At 31.8% G+C, this 16,318-nt stretch overlaps 1 protein-coding gene across 9 annotated transcripts in view; it reads right to left on the reverse strand.

The window, feature by feature from the left end:
* DGKH (diacylglycerol kinase eta) overlaps window positions 1-16,318 on the reverse strand; it is a 217,618-nt gene that overhangs the window by 52,758 nt on the left and 148,542 nt on the right. For all 9 annotated transcript variants that reach the window (XM_031958432.1, XM_031958431.1, XM_031958438.1 and 6 more), the window contains 4 exons: window positions 16,060-16,222; window positions 7,757-7,865; window positions 7,470-7,609; window positions 4,691-4,778 (listed from right to left, as the gene is read on the reverse strand). In XM_031958432.1, the coding sequence (XP_031814292.1) occupies window positions 4,691-4,778; window positions 7,470-7,609; window positions 7,757-7,865; window positions 16,060-16,222 (500 nt within the window). The remainder of the gene's footprint in view (window positions 1-4,690; window positions 4,779-7,469; window positions 7,610-7,756; window positions 7,866-16,059; window positions 16,223-16,318) is intronic.

The raw sequence follows: 16,318 nt of genomic DNA on the forward strand, positions 1-16,318 counted from the left end.
TGAAGTTAGTATGTTAATTAGAAGGAGATACAGAGTTTTGTGTTCTTTCCTAAGAAAACTGAACAGGCAATGGTTTCACAATAATGCCTAAGGAGATCTGAAATGAATACTGTATGAGAAAACTGCACATTTGAAGTAATGAGATTTATCCAGGGGGAGGAAATTTGAGATGTCTTTAATCAATTTATTTCTTCAAAACAAGAAAAGCACCATCAAAAAAGCATATTTATGCTGTTTGATAGCACCTTGGGCCTTTCTCAGGGCTATCTGAACACTAGTATTAGTCAATAGATCTACACATGCTATTCATTTACAGAGAAAAAAATTAATAAGAAACAGCAATGAATTGATAGAGATTTCATTTTAAAAAATCTTTTTATACTAAAGAAAAACAGGCTTTCCCTTAATAAGCAGATTTGGCAGAAACCAATATAGTGCTACTGTTTAAGCTGTTAGGTAATTTTTGTCTTAATTTTCCAAATGTAAGAATTATTTACTGAAGGAAAGCTGGTTATGATTCTATTCCAAAATACTATTTAAAACATTTAGCATCTGCAAGTAACAATCTGATCTTCCAATTTTATGTTCTTTAGACTCAAAAAAATAACTGTGTTATTCTCAATGATACAATGATTCCAGAAGTCAAATACACAGACCTCCCAGAGGCGAAAAGATAGTGGGCACAGACTCAAAAGTCTTAAATTACTGTATATCATAAACCTATAAAAGTAAGTTAAGTTCTATTCTTTACAATTACCCAGACCCAGCATCTTTGTAATTACAATACAAAGACCCAGCATTGCCCCAGAGAAAGGAGAGGAAAATATCCCTTCCTGTTTTCTCCCTACCTCTTTTCCTTCCTTTTTTTCTTGCCTCCATCTTTTCTTTCCTTGCAGAGATGCAGGACTACGGTGGGGCATGGGGAGAGAGAGACTTGAATATGTTGTCAGATTCATTAAGGATGTTAGTTTTACTAAATCATTTGTTTTTCTTTTTTATTCTTACTCACAAAGGATGATTCACTTGGTAAAAGAGAAAGGGGGAGCAGATCTAGAGACAAAGATGATGTAAAAACAAAAGATATCAATAAAAATGGTTTTTAAAGTAAATTCCACTTTAAATCCTTCAGCACTCAGGTTTAGTAAGAATCTAGGTCTTTGAAAGCTTCTTCTGGTACTCTTAATAGGATTCCATAGTTTTTAACTTTATAGACCTGCCTTAATCAAACAATATTGAAATCTTAGTAAATGCAAAGAAAAAACAAACACATTTAGGTATATAAAAAGGTGATTATTGTGATGTTTAAATTAATCATATAGAATTGAAACTCTATCCAGTGGCTCTTATTAGCAAAGAAAAAATATCCAATTCTGCATTTGTATAACAAATAATTCATAATTTATTCCAAAATTAATTATTCCCTAAATCTTGACACATATTTAATTTGGAATGGCTTATCCTTGGTATCTAAGGAATAAAAGCCTGTTAACACAACAGGTGAGCAAACAATTTTATTCCCATGCTATATGCTGTACTTACACATATAATTTCCCCATGCCCATGTTTTTCCTCCCCCAGTTTTGAAAAGGCAAACAAATGATTTTTCTTCCACATTATTTCATCCTGTGAGGTTATATTGTCAAGCTGCCATACATTTAAAGCCAGTGATCACAAACCTCTAATTTGAATCTGGCCTTCCCTTGGATAGTTCCCCTTAGGGATTTTTAATTTAGACATTTAAACTTTATTTGCATTGAGAAAAAAAGGGGATGTACTTCATCATATTCATATAATTTCAATAATAGGATAAGAAGAGCCTTTAATGTTGATGACAGTCACACACAGGCTTCTAACTCAAGTAACCACCAGAAGCTGTATTCCTTCCTCAGTGAGAATACCTAAAAGTTTGGAGGTGACTGCTTCAATCAGTAATGGCAATATACCTAAATAATCTCCTTACTCACTCAGATGTAGGACTTCAATATTGATGAAAAGATTAGAAATGAATTTAGAATAAAGACAGTATGGTATAGTTAGGACATATAATCCTAAAACATGAATTCAAATACTAACTCTGTCTGGGAGTCATTAGGCAAGTTTAATGTCTCAGGTCTATAATCACTTCCTTAGAAACTAGGGATTGAATCAAGTAATCCCTCCAGCTCTCAATCTGATCTAAATTTGATAATAAGTAATCCCTAAATAAGGGCAGTGGGGTGGCTCAATGGATAGAGTGATGACCCTGGAGTCAGGAAGATTAATCTTCATGAGTTCAAATCTGGTCTCAGTTTTGACTCTTGCTAATTTTGTGACCCAGGGTAAATTGATTAACTCTATTTGCTTCAGTTTCCTCATCTTAAAAATAAGATGGAAACAAAGTCAGATCTTTACTAAGAAAATCCCAAATAGAGTCACAAAATTGGACATGGAAGGTGGTGTTTCCAATGGATTCTCCCTCACTTATCTTGTGTTCACTTGTTAGGAAGATCATAGAGAGTTTCAGATAGGTGGAGGTCTGAGGTTCTTTCCAATTCTGAGGTCCTATGCTAAAAAGTATTAGCAAAGTACATAAAAAATAGGCCCAAGCAATGATCTAAGAAATCTTGGGAGAGTAAGATGCTTTGATTCTACTTTGAAGAGTATAAGTGAAGGAATGCTTCATGGAGGAAAGGGTACCTGAATTAAATCTTGACGGAAGGGAGCAACTTTAACAAAGACATGAGGATGGAATCCCCACATCCAGACTTTCAAGGCCTTGACCATTCATAGCAAATTACAATACACGATGTTATAATTACAATTATAATAGATAATTGCAATATATAATATTATAAAGTAAATGCATCAAAGTTGCAAAACCATTCTTTTTACTACTTTAGGGTTATGACCCGTACAAAAAAGAAGGTTATTCATAGGAGAAAGGAAGGTCTGCGTTAAATAATGCTTCTGGAAAGAAATGGTATTTGAATTGAACTTTGAAAGACAGAATTCAGTGGGTAAAGAGGGAGAAGAAAGAAAAACAAAACAAAAATAAAAGCAAATCAGATTTGAAGCTACAATTCAAAGTTAAAAATTGTTATAGTCTGCTACAGTGAAAAGTCAGAAAGATTAAGGAAAATTCATATATCAGTAGTCACTAATAGCTTAGTCAAACAGATTTGGGGTTGATGTTGTTTTAAGAATATGGAGGAATAAAATAATTTGAAATATAACCATAACTTGATGACAATACAAAACTGTAAGCTAGCGACTGTACAACCTACCTTTCCTTTGTTATTTCTATAAGGCAAAATGCATAACTATTTTTTTTTATTACAGAACTTTAGAATTGGAAAGAAATTTATAGGGGATGTCTCATTCAGCTTGCTGTCCCATGCAGGTATCTTTGTTATGATATTTCTGATAAATAACTATCCAACTTCTGCTTGAAAACAAACATCAAAGGTAAAACTCATCACTTTACCAAGTTGCCCATTCCATATCTATAAAATTTTAATTGTAAGAACGTTCTTATATTCAGAGATTTAATGCTGAAAGGGACCTTAGACATCATCTTGCCCCCTCATTTCACAGATAAGGTAACAAGATTAAGTAGCCCTAAATCAATCAGGCAGTCAATCTGCAGAACAGGAATGTTAACCCAAGTATTCCACCTTCACATTCACCCTGCTTCCTATTGTGTCATATGGTCTCCAGAGCAGAAAAAAATATCAAAAGAAGTTTGAATTTTGATAATATGTTTAAAAGTTCATTCATCCTTAAGAATGACCTTCTGATGATATGGCTAGGAAACAATAAACATTCAGACATGCTAAGACATAACTTTTATGTTAATAGTGAGAGAGATGAATTTAACATGTTGAAAACATGGGTTGAACAAGACTGGGTGCAATTGATCCTACAGACTAATGAATTGTATTTAAATCAAGAGTTCTGCCCTTAATGCTGGAAATCTTCATTTTTGGAATTTACCTTCCTTTTATGAAATCCTAAAACAGGTACTCTCTATAAAGTCCATTTTGTCCCCATATTGTATATACTATTCTGCATTATTGTTGGGCAATTGGAGTCAGTAAAAGATAGTGTCAAGTGTGATTAGTTTGTCATTAGAAGACTTGGATTTATAGTCTTGCTTCAAAACTAAACATGTATAAATTTGTACCAGTCACTTCCTTATTTATAAAACACAGATCTAGGATCTTAAAATAAAATTTTCTGCTTTTGTCTTACTCACAAGACTGTTTTGAGAAAAGAACTTTTTAAACCTTAATATTTTGCACATTTTTGCAGAAAAAATATGAATTATTAAAACTGACATCCAATCTTCTTATTCCTGTTTTGTTTGGCACAATCAACTGGCTCATAAGCTTCTATTGAACAGAAGCCTTACATTTCTTTTGATTACCATCTAGGAGTCAATTTGTCATGCATAAAGTTGGTGCCTCATAAGTTCCAAATGAATAAAAACAGTGCATCGGGCTATTTCCTTGATGTTAGATCAACCACTTTCAATGTAAGAAATGAAAGATAGTCAATGAAACTATATTACATACTACATGGACAATTCCTATTTAAAATTCAGTTAACACTTCTTGTACATTTCACATCTCCTATTATTTAATGATTTCACTTATCATTTCAAGATATTCACTACCGATAAATATTAAACACAAGCAGAGTTAAGCCTTACATGAGATTCCTCATTTTCCTCTTCTGGAGTGATGGGAAGGATAGAAGGCTTTGTTGGCAATTTGAGTTCATATGTCATTATACTCCACCTGAAGAGAAAAAACAGCAGTGACCTAAAAATCTCTTCAAAATCTCATGAACTGATTTATTTATCTTTTTATGACAAATAAACTTGTCAAATTGCCTGGGATCATAAAATAGTAATAATAATAATAAATTTCATGTCAAAAGACATGAAATTCTGGGAACCTAGTAAGATCTGAAAGATAAAAGAATTTATGATGACTACCTCCTAGCACATTTCCTTTCTCAGAGTGAGTATATTTATATTATCTAAGTTATATAAATCATCTATATTATGATATCTCTTATTAAACTATCTTGTCTTTAAAAGACAAATTAACCCTATTCCAATTAAGGAAAAATATGGGGGAGTGGGGCTTAAGCAAAAATTGTAATAAAAAAGATTTAACCAAAATAAAGATTTTCTAATCGCTTTGTGTTGCTAAAGGAAAATATTTAAAACTTTGGCTATCCAGAAAAAAATGACTTATTATTCTCTGATCCAGTTCCACATTGTACCATCTCCATGAATTTCCATAGGCTGTATGCTCCAAATGCACTTTCTCCTCATCCCTACTTGTTGACAGAATTTTTTCCCTTCAAGATCCAGCTCAGGGTGCTACTTCCTCTATGCTTTCCTCTATTCGCCTCCTGTCTTCTGCTCTCATCTTAATACTCAAATTTTCCTAAAGCAAAAGATCTGATAAAACAGATATAACTCCTGCTCAAAAAAGTTTAGTATTTATGGTATGTAATTGTGTTGCTGTATTAATATATCAAATAAAAATTCTTCTATCATCTTACTCTTCAGATTTTCCTAAAGCAAAAGTTTTGACAAAATAGACATAGCTCCTGATCAAAAAAGTTTCCGAATTTATGGTATATATAATTGTGTTGCTGTAATAATATATCAAATAAAAATTTTACCAAATCATGAAAAATTACAAATCTGTCCTATGGTATATACATATTAGAAAGGCTTACTATGGCTGAATCTAGAAACAGAAGATAGAAGAACAAATCCTAAAGGTCATGTCAAGCAAGTTGATATACTAATGTCTTCTCTCCTAATTCACACTAATGGAAATAATCCTTTGTGAGATTAATTTAAATTTTCCTCAGTGCAAATGATTTAGGATATTTACTTTCCTACTGAAGAACACAATTCTGTTCTCCTTAATAAGATGCTATAGATTAAAAAAAAATTATATACCTAGAGACCACCCAATAATCAACCTTCCTGAATTTATCTAGATTGATTGTTGATTGACAAACATCAGATACGCCTAAAACCTTGTCAGTATACAAATCTTTTCCTTTCCCCCTCCTCTTCAGGATCTTAGATACAAGATAGCTTGTTACCCACAAAGATCACAAAGGTGCTCTCCAGACAAATGTGAAGTGTATCTTCCGAATACAAGAATCCTTTTCTTAGCCAAATCCATCCACTTCACCCTTCGATATCTTGTCTCTCTGTCTCTCTCTCTTTCTCTCTCTGTCTGTCTTGTTCTGTGTGTGTCTCTCTCTCTGTGTTTGTTTTTGTGTTTGTCTATCTCTGTCTCTACTTTAATTACTAATCTATTCCTTTTGTTATGCCATTGCCCCAAGTGATTGTCAGGCAACCTACAATCTGTCTACAAAGGTTCAGTGCTTTCTTATTGGCTGTTTTTTTTTTTTTTAGCAAAAAATATAAAACTCCTTAGACTAGCATTTAAAATCCTACAACCTGATACCAACAAAATGCTTTTTAGTTTCTTTCACAGTGTTTACCATGAGACATACTTTAGAAGAACACCATTTACTATTCTCTGATCCAGTCCTACACTGTACAGTCTCCATGAATTACTACAGGCTGTGATGCTCCAACTATACTTTCTCCTCATCCCTACTTGCTGACAGAATTTTTTGCCTTCAAAATCCATTTCAGAGTGCTACTTCCTCTACGCTCTCCCCTATTCTTTTCCTGTATTCTTCTCTCATCTTAATACTCAATTTTTCCTAAAGCAAAAGATCTGAATCTTTACTTTGTCCCTTCACATTTCACATGATTTACTTACATTGTGTGATTCCAATTATATCACTAAACTCCTCTATCTTAGTTTTCTTGTCTATAAAATGAGGACAGTAATATTTACACCTGCAAAGTTCATTTTGCAGGGTCGTTGAAAACGTCAAAGTACTGATCAAATATGAGTTATGGGTAAATGAGATAAACTACATAAAGTACTTTGCAAACCTTAAAGGTCTACATCATCATGAGATATTGTTATTACACTAATTTCTGCACATATCATATCTGCCCTCTAGATTTGAGGTTTCCTGAAAACTGTATTTTTGATTTTTGCATAACTCTGCATCTATATCCAAAGTAAGTCTCACTTTCCTTAACTGTAAAATGTGAGGATTGGATTAGGTGATCTTTGAGGGGTCTTCTACATTTAATTGACTTCTAAAGTCTTTTCCAACTTTGTACCTATGGATTCATGCTTCCCACAAACAAAACAGCCCTGATTTATAAGCCAATTTAAGCATAAGGTCAAATCCCTAGATTAGAAAAGTCAAACAGGTACATACAGATTTTCTTCAATTAAAGCAATGATTTCATTGGATTACTTCATTTATTTGATTTATTTTCTTACATTAAAAACAAAAACCAAAACTTCCAAAGAAATTTTCTCAAACTGCCCTTATACTAAAAAGTATGTATTCCCCTTTACCTGTCAAGCATTTTTGTACTGGCTCTTTCCAACTTCTCCAATATCTGTGGTAGCTGGGTATCATCATCACATGAACCACCCCAGCCAAGAACTCGAGCGAGGTCATTTCCTGTACCTAAGGGTAAGACTCCCAGCTGACACTGAAATAAAACACATTTGAGAAGCTTTTAATTTAAAGAGTCTAGAAATAGAAAACCCTTCATTTTTCTAGATGCTGTTTGTGTAACTACTTAACATAGTAACAGAAAATTGATAAGAATTGGCAAAAGACAGGCACACATACTTGCCTGTTTGTGCAAGCTGAGTTTATCAATTTCCGACAAAACCCAACCAACGCTTCCATCTCCTCCACATACAAGAATCCGGAAATTGTCAAACTTCTGAAATAATCGTAAGCTGAAGGGGAAAATTGTTTCATTTTAGTAAGTTAACTACTTCAGTGAAATGTCTAACATTTTCCCAAGTGTACTGTTTTCATCAGTAAAAACATAATTATTTCAGATTAATTACAGATAATTTTCTGGGTAAACATGAATAATTCTAAAGCAGTTTTGCATATCCCTGTACCTTTCTTAGAAGACAATAAAAGAATATATAAATAGGAGAAATGGAATTAGAAGAGAAAAATGAGTAATCACATAAAGCAAAAGGATATCAGGATAGAATAAAAAAATTATGAAAATAACTTTTATATTTCAGAAACAAAATAATATTTTGGTTATTAATATTATCTTTTAGACTCCAGTTTCTTAAACTATAGTTTGCAACCCCATATGGGGTCTCATAACTGAAAGGGGAGTGTAACAAAATTATGATTTATTATTAGTAAATTTTGATTTGTATACATACCTATTTTATACATCTATAGATCTGAGATCATGTAAAAATTTCTTAGGCAAAATGGGATTGTGAATGGAAAAAGTTTTAAAAGCTCTGTTTTAGACCACAGTTTCTTAATCTAGAGTCAGTTATCTTTTTTTTTTTTTACAAAATATCATGATATTTGATATTCACTATAATTGTTTTCCTTGAAATACCATGTATTTGATTTTATATACATACATACACACATAAATTTAAAAACATTTTTCTGAGAAGGGTCCAAAGGCTTCACCAGACTGACTGCCAAAGGGGTTCATGGCACCAAAAGGATTAAGAACCGCTGAGCTAGATTTTTTTGTAGACGGTTATGGTATCACATGCCACCCAGTGTATCTATTATTAGCATTAGTCAATAATTTTCTACCACATACATTGATTTCTTTTCTTTTTTTCCCCCTTTTAATTCTGCTATCATTTTCATTATTTCATTTTTCCATTCCCAGTATATTTGAGCCTATAGATGAATCTCTTGGTGCCACTGCCAAATTTGCCAAAGTTTACCTGATTAAGTTGGTAAACTTTCCTAGAGAAATTTTTGCCCAAAATCATCAATGGAGAGTCAAGAGTGTATATGTTTTATATAACAGGTAATGAAGGATTATATAAAGTTTATTATATAAACTTATATTATATAAAGGATTATATAAAATTTAAAAATTGTGGGATGAGGTAGTCAGATTGGCACAAAACATCAACAGCAGTGTAAAGAATTGATTAGAAAAGGAAAGGAGGCAGCAAAACTGATTGGGGACTACTACAATAGTCTAATGAAAAAAATCTGAAGTACAATGGGTACAGTGATCTAGGTTAATCAGTAGCATCCATGGCCATGAACATACCTAGATAGAAGGTACACATTCATATTTCAAATAATATTTCATCATCTATGATTACTTCTGAAAAAACCAAATATGTATATATATATATATATATGTGTGTGTGTGTGTGTGTGTGTGTGTGTGTGTGTGTGTATGTATGTTTTTATCTTCTGGGGCTTCTAACACTTTTTTTCTAAAGAAAGCATTATACATGTGTATGCATATATTAATTTTTGACATTTTAAGCAATAACACACATTAGGTACATAATCAGAAAAAATAGATGATGAAGGATTATTTTGGTCATCCCAGAGAAAAGAAATAAATATACCATTACAGCAAATGGATGATAGTAAATCAAGTATTTTTACTATTGTATAACAGCAGAGTTTTTAAGTTTATCTGCAGAACTTAATGCTGGAAACAGTGCATAGGAATACTAAAATTAAATGATGAAGAGAAACAAAATGTGTAGTTGGCCCAAAATGTACAGAATACTATATTTTGATTACATTGAAAAAAGATGATTACTAAATATCTATCTATTAATTAGGTGCTCCAAGATCCTATATTAAGACTATACTTTACAAAGATAGCATATTATTTAAAATAGTTTAAAATTTCACTTAGGAAATAAGTTTGTACTTATGTCTGTACTTGCCTCAGTAGAAAAATGGCTTCAGAGTAATTTGGAAATGTTAAGAGTCATCTTGTTTTGGAGGTATATTCAACAACAACAATAACAAGAATCACATCCAGTTCTAGAAGAAGTATGAAAATTATTTGATATCACTAGACTATGCCAAAGTATTGACACTTTTATTGAGAATATGGAAAATATTACTCTGAAAAATGAGAAATTAAGAATATCACAAAGATATCAAAATTTAATTATTGCCTCCATCAAGGCACTATCTCATGAAAATAATTTCATGAGAACTAATGATTATGTCTTGAAACTTGTTTTAATTTTTTTTGAAAATGCAATAAAATATGCCAAAAAGAAATTGGAATGTTCCATTCAAAATAAAGAATAAGAAAAATGCTGCATGAAAATCTTAGGTTTTTGAGCAATTTTGCTTAGTTAATATATCTTCCTTTTAGGGGAGAAATATTACCAAAAACTGGGTATTTAGTAAGTAAAAACTATTGTATTAATACTTTTATTTAAGACTTAATTTTAATTTATTGCTTTTATTTAAAATGTAAAAGCTAAGCCAGGCAAACTCTATACAGTCACTAAATTATTTGAACAGAGATAGGAAGCAATTTGTGATTTCACTGTTATAAGACTTAAAAGATGAGGAAATTCCCTCTAGTCATACGTGTAGGTGCTCTTTTTCTCATAAGAGAATTGTCTAGAGAACTTACAGGTTAAGTGACTTGCTCTGGATCACATTGCCAGTATGTGTCATTGGAAGAACCTGGATTTAGGTCTTTCTGGCTTTCAGATTGGTATTCTACTCACTATGACATGCTGCTTCTCAAAGTGAGAAAAATGATAATAAAAATATTTGAAAAGGCTTTGAAAAATGACAAAGCAATTTATAAAAATGCAAACAGAAAATGTATAAAACACACATATGTATATGTTAATAATAATTCTAATTCCTAAGTATTTCTATCCTTGCAGGGCTTAGAACAGTAATTCATGTGCAGTAGACACTTATTGAAAGAACATACGATAATATGCAAGTGATCCATAAATAAATGCTTTTATATGAAAAAGAATTTTATTTCAAGAAAAGAAATAAATGATGCTATTCTGAGGTACAGCAGGCCTAGAGAAAGGCCTACATATTTTCCTTTGGAAAAACAAAACAAAACAAAAAAAGGAGTCTGCAGACTTCAGGCCAGTATGACTTTAACTCCTACCAAATTCTAAAAAATGTTATTAGAAATAGTTGGAAAAGGAAGAAGACATAGTATGACTTCATAGAGATTAGGTCATTCCAGGCTTATCTGATGCATTTTCTGGCAGAATTTTTTTTTAAACAATAGAAAGAGGATTTCCAATTTAGTAGATCAGGGGAATGTAGTTTATCTAATTTTAGCAAAGCATTTGACAAATCCTCTTATACTATTCTTGGGGAAAAGCTGGAGGACCACACATTAAGCAGTAGTATAATTAATTAATTAGTAGAAGTTATCATTAATGATTCAGTGAAGGGAAGACTAGAAAAATCTTCCTAACAATTATAGCTATCCAGAAAGGAAATGAGTTGCTTCAAGAAGCAGTAGAGTTCCTCTTGCCAGAGATCTTCAAATAGAGGTTGGATGATCATTTGTAAAATACATTAGATTGACAGCATGGTCTTTTCTAACCTCAAGATCCTGTCACTGTGACCTCAATGCAAAGATGCATCTGAATTAAGAGGAACAAAAAGGGCATAAATATTTATAAGTGGAATTAATGTTCAAGGAAGTAAGAGTAATGCAATTGTTTAGGGAATTCACAGAGCAAAACAAAATACTCTATAGTTTTGTAAATATAACAAGAATCTCTAGTAAGTGCATTTTCTATCCCTAGAGATTTGCTTGAGTAGAAATTGTCCATCATTCCAAATTATATAAATTTCATCCAGAGAAGTGCAGATTAAGTGAAATTAGGTGAAATAATATCTATTTGCCTTCTTAATAAGTCTGATTTAATAGTTTAGAGGTGAAGAAAAACTAATGAAATAATCAAACTGTCATTTATAGTAGATCTCAAAATTTCAGATTTTTAAAGTTACACAGCAAACACATGCTTAAAACTTCTATTTTCATAAGGGATAGTCAAGAAATGGACTAGGAATAGATTCTGATCCTACTTCTGATAAGCTGCTGTCTCTTTAGGTTGATCTGAATCATTAGAATTCTATGACATAGGGAAGAATAGTATCCTTCCAACAAATGATTTCTCTCTATATATATTATGCCCCTTAATCAAGTATGTTGACCATTATATTACTTATTTTTAATACAAGTAGCCTATTCCTTGTTCTATTCTATTTTACACTTGAATGAATGTGAATATTTTCTCCCCTGGTTACTTCACAATTCATCTATACCTCACCCAATAAGGACTTTTGCCCATCACCTCCAGTAAAGGTGCTAGAGGTGCTACAATTTGATGTGCTTGGAGAACTTTCTCTCCAGCAGAGATTTTTCTCTACTTCTATTGACATTACTTGGAGATTACTGCAGCAGTGCTATCTGTAATCCTCATTCTCCCAACATGACAAGTCTACGACTCATTAATCTCTTTGGCAAGATTTAACAACCATCTCTTTTTGTAGGCACCTCATTATTGGTAGAATTCTACTGCCAACTGAAAGTCACTCTGTTTCTCACCACTAGTAGAGTGGAGTAGTAGAGTAGAGTGGATGAAGCCCTGGACTTAGAGTGAGAAAGATTCAAGTTCAAATCTAGTTTCAGACACTTATTAATTGTATGAATCTGGGTAAGTCACAACCTCTGTCTCTTCCAGTTACGTCAACTCTAAAATTGGGAGCTTTCAAAATTGTTTTGAGGATCAAATGAGATAATATTTATAAAGCACTTATTCTGGCACAGATTCTGGCACAGAGTAGGTGTTTAATAAATGCTTGATTCCTAGATTCCACCCTACTCCTATTTTGGGTTACCAATCATTTTGATTTCTCAAGGGATTGTAGCCATATAACATCACTGGGAGAATAATGGTGTTTAAAAAATATGTTTCTATTTCAGGAAGAATTTAGGATCCCTGTCATCATAACATTAGTAATAATATCATGATTCTTTTTTTCTAGAGCACTGTACAATTTTCTAAATGAAAATGTACTTCGTTCTTTCCTCCTATTCAGTTCTAGGCTGAGTTCATTGTCCATCTGCAGTCTAAAATTTATGTATCAATGGACCAGTTTTAGAACTGATACATCCAACTGTATATAACAAGCTGAACAATTGGGATTTTTCATCCATGAAGTTTTTTCATTGTGGATAATAAAGTCAGAATGATTAAAGATCTCATTTTGAAATGTACCAGGACTTGATACAAATCAACACAATATAAAAATTTTCAAGGAGGAGTTTGTAGATGAGTTCAGCCTTACAGAGAGATTCCTCTTTTATTTAGATTCTGAATTATAAATCCTCTGTGACAGTACCAAACAACTTTGTTATGCAGATATCACCATGTTTTATAAGTCACTGAACAAAGTTACAACTATCCTTCTAGGAAATTTTTATGATCTTAATATATGCATTAGAAACCCCTCACTGGAAAAACGTTTTTAAAGTGATGTTTTTCTAAGCCAAATTAAAAATGTTTCTTTGTAGCTAACAATCAATGAATACAATGACCTTTTCTATCATTTTTACATTGTGGTCAAATATGTGACTTGAAAAGTACATCCTACTATAGACTATCATTTATAAAACCTATGTTTACTTCCCAAATCATCACTTAAGGATACTCTCTAGCTTTATTCCAAGCTCAGTTCTTCTTCCCATGCAAATACTTTATTTTATCCTACAGTTATTAGTATTCCCTTTCCTTCTTTACAATATTTTGTATTTATTTCTATGTACATATTGTACTGATTCAATCCAATAGAATGTAAACGTATCTATGGGTATGGAGTACTTTACTTTTTATCTTAGCCTCAACAGTGTTTCACCTATGGTAGACATTTAATATGTTTGTTGAATTGAACTGAAATGTGTATAAACAATCTCATCAAGACCTCAGTAATAATAACAGATACGATTTTTTCTAATCATATGATATCTTTTCTTTTCTCAAATACCTTGATAATTGATTCCAGAATGTCTTTAAAATTATGTTAATTCTAACCTAAACTTTCTCTTGTATGTAGTTGTTCTGGTCTAGCTGCTCATCCTATCTTTGTTTTCTTTTACGTCCTTTTTACTTCCTCATGTGACATAGTGGGAATAGTTCAAATCTTGTAGTTCCCAGTATCATCGATGGAGACAATATCCTGTTTTAGAAATCTTGAATGCTCCTTTTCATTTTTTCCGTTATGGTTGTTCTCCTGGATTCATCCTTAAATGCTCTTGAGATGACTTAATATGATTGGGTCTCATATCAAGTTTTCTACAACTTCATTTTTCTCTCTTCTACATCTGGGATTACTATAAGGCAAAACTGGTCATAAACTTCCCCTATCCTTCTCTATAATATATTCAAACACATTTATATTCTAAACTGATGTTATTATTAGTTGCCTTATCTCTCCATTTGATTAAAAAGTTAACTCTTTATTGACTGAAGTAGTCTCTCTAACAACTTGAACTCCCCAAACCAATTGCCTTATATTTATGTTAAAAAATTTTATGAAATGGTTTTAGTGCATTTTGATTTTTGTTCTTCTATTAATTTCCCCTTTGAAAGGCATCAAAAGTTCACTTATGTAAATTGAGTTGCAGCTGCCAATAGTTTGCTTATATTGGTCATATTGGAGTTATTTTAAATTCATGATAAATCTCAATTTTACCTTCTAGTTTGTTGTTAGTTTTGGTCTCCACTCTAACACAGCAATACAAACAGCTGATTCAGAAACAACTTTCACATTAGGAACTTTTTTGCATCCATAGTTACTTCCCACTTGGTAAGCTACAACTATTTCATCATTTTGTAATATTATTTGGTGACTTATGTCTATTATCTTCTTGTGTTTTTCTTGAATAATATCTTCATAAATTGTGGACATAAATCAGCTAGCCCACTCCCTTCTTTTTAAAGATAAGGAAAGTGAGACCAAAATAGGAAAAATGACTGCATAGGATCACAGAGGAAGCAAATGACAGCTAAGATTCAAACTCAGACTCAGTCACTACAAATCCAACTCTTTCCATTGTACCATATCTTCTAATGTTTTGTGTTTTTTAACTATCTTTTCTTCTGCACATCTTTGCATGAACATGGTAGTATTTTTATTGTGCTATCATCACTTTAAATTCCTCTTTAAGGAACTTTAAAGAGAACTAACTGCCATGAAATTTTTAATTCTTGGCTTTGGTGATAAGATAAAATCAACTCTAACACTTCATGAGAATCATTCTTTCCTTTAGTAGTAAAAATGTTATTATTGAAATATTTAACACATCAGCTCAGCTGTCTCTAAGTAACCTCCATGACCTTGGAACTCTCATTTACAGTAACAATAAAAAAGTTAATATTTCTAGATGGTCTCTAAATGGATTCTTAGCATGTTCGGCTACCAATTTTTTTGAAAGTTACCACTATCACTTCAGAAATAAGAATGACCATTTTGTAATTTTCTTTGTTTCATGGATTATAATAACCAAAAACTTATCACTTATCACCCTCCATATTTAGCTAGTCTGATCTTTAGAAAATAGTTAGTCTGTTGTTAGAACTCTATTCAATGTCTTTTCATCATGATAGAATATACAAGAGCTTGGTTTTTACTAATAGCCTTTGAGACTACACCATTACCTTGACAACACAACAGTGAAGTACTAGAATAGAGCTATCTATTAGTAGATATATTTCATTATCTACTGAGTCAACTTGTAATAGTACACTATACATGATTTATATAATTAGAAATAAATGATTTTTTTCCTAGAGCTAAGTAAACTAATATAGCATTACTGCATATAATTGCTAAATGGAACTCTTTGAGAGTTAGCCAAATTCTGAGAAATCCATAAACTTACAATTTAATTAAGCCATATAAATTTCTACAACATAAATAAAACATCTATAGTTTAATTATTTTCTTTAAAAAAAAATCAATCATTTATCTATATCTAGTTTTAGATGCATCTAAAATAGCTCATAAGAAATGTATGACCTAGGAAGGCAAATTAAATTTCATATTTTATAATACTAGCTTTATTTAAAGAAGATTTCTCAATAATGCATAATTTATTACCCCAAGTGAGGTCCTCCATTTATTAAATCAAACACCTGAGCCGGATTTAACAACTGTTTAAATCGACGGAGAAATTTTACTCCCTGATTATCTCCACTTTTAGAGTTGACAAATACCAAAAGAGGGCTAGCACGACATGGTGGAGCTGTTGCTTTCCAAAATCCTGCAAAAACATATATTGCAAAATCAGTAAAAATTACTTTCCTGCTTAAAAAAGAGTAAATCAGAGAAAGGAGAAATGTTAAATTCATAAAAAATA

This window comes from Sarcophilus harrisii, chromosome 3 (assembly GCF_902635505.1).
Source record: "Sarcophilus harrisii chromosome 3, mSarHar1.11, whole genome shotgun sequence".
Lineage (NCBI taxonomy): Eukaryota > Metazoa > Chordata > Mammalia > Dasyuromorphia > Dasyuridae > Sarcophilus > Sarcophilus harrisii.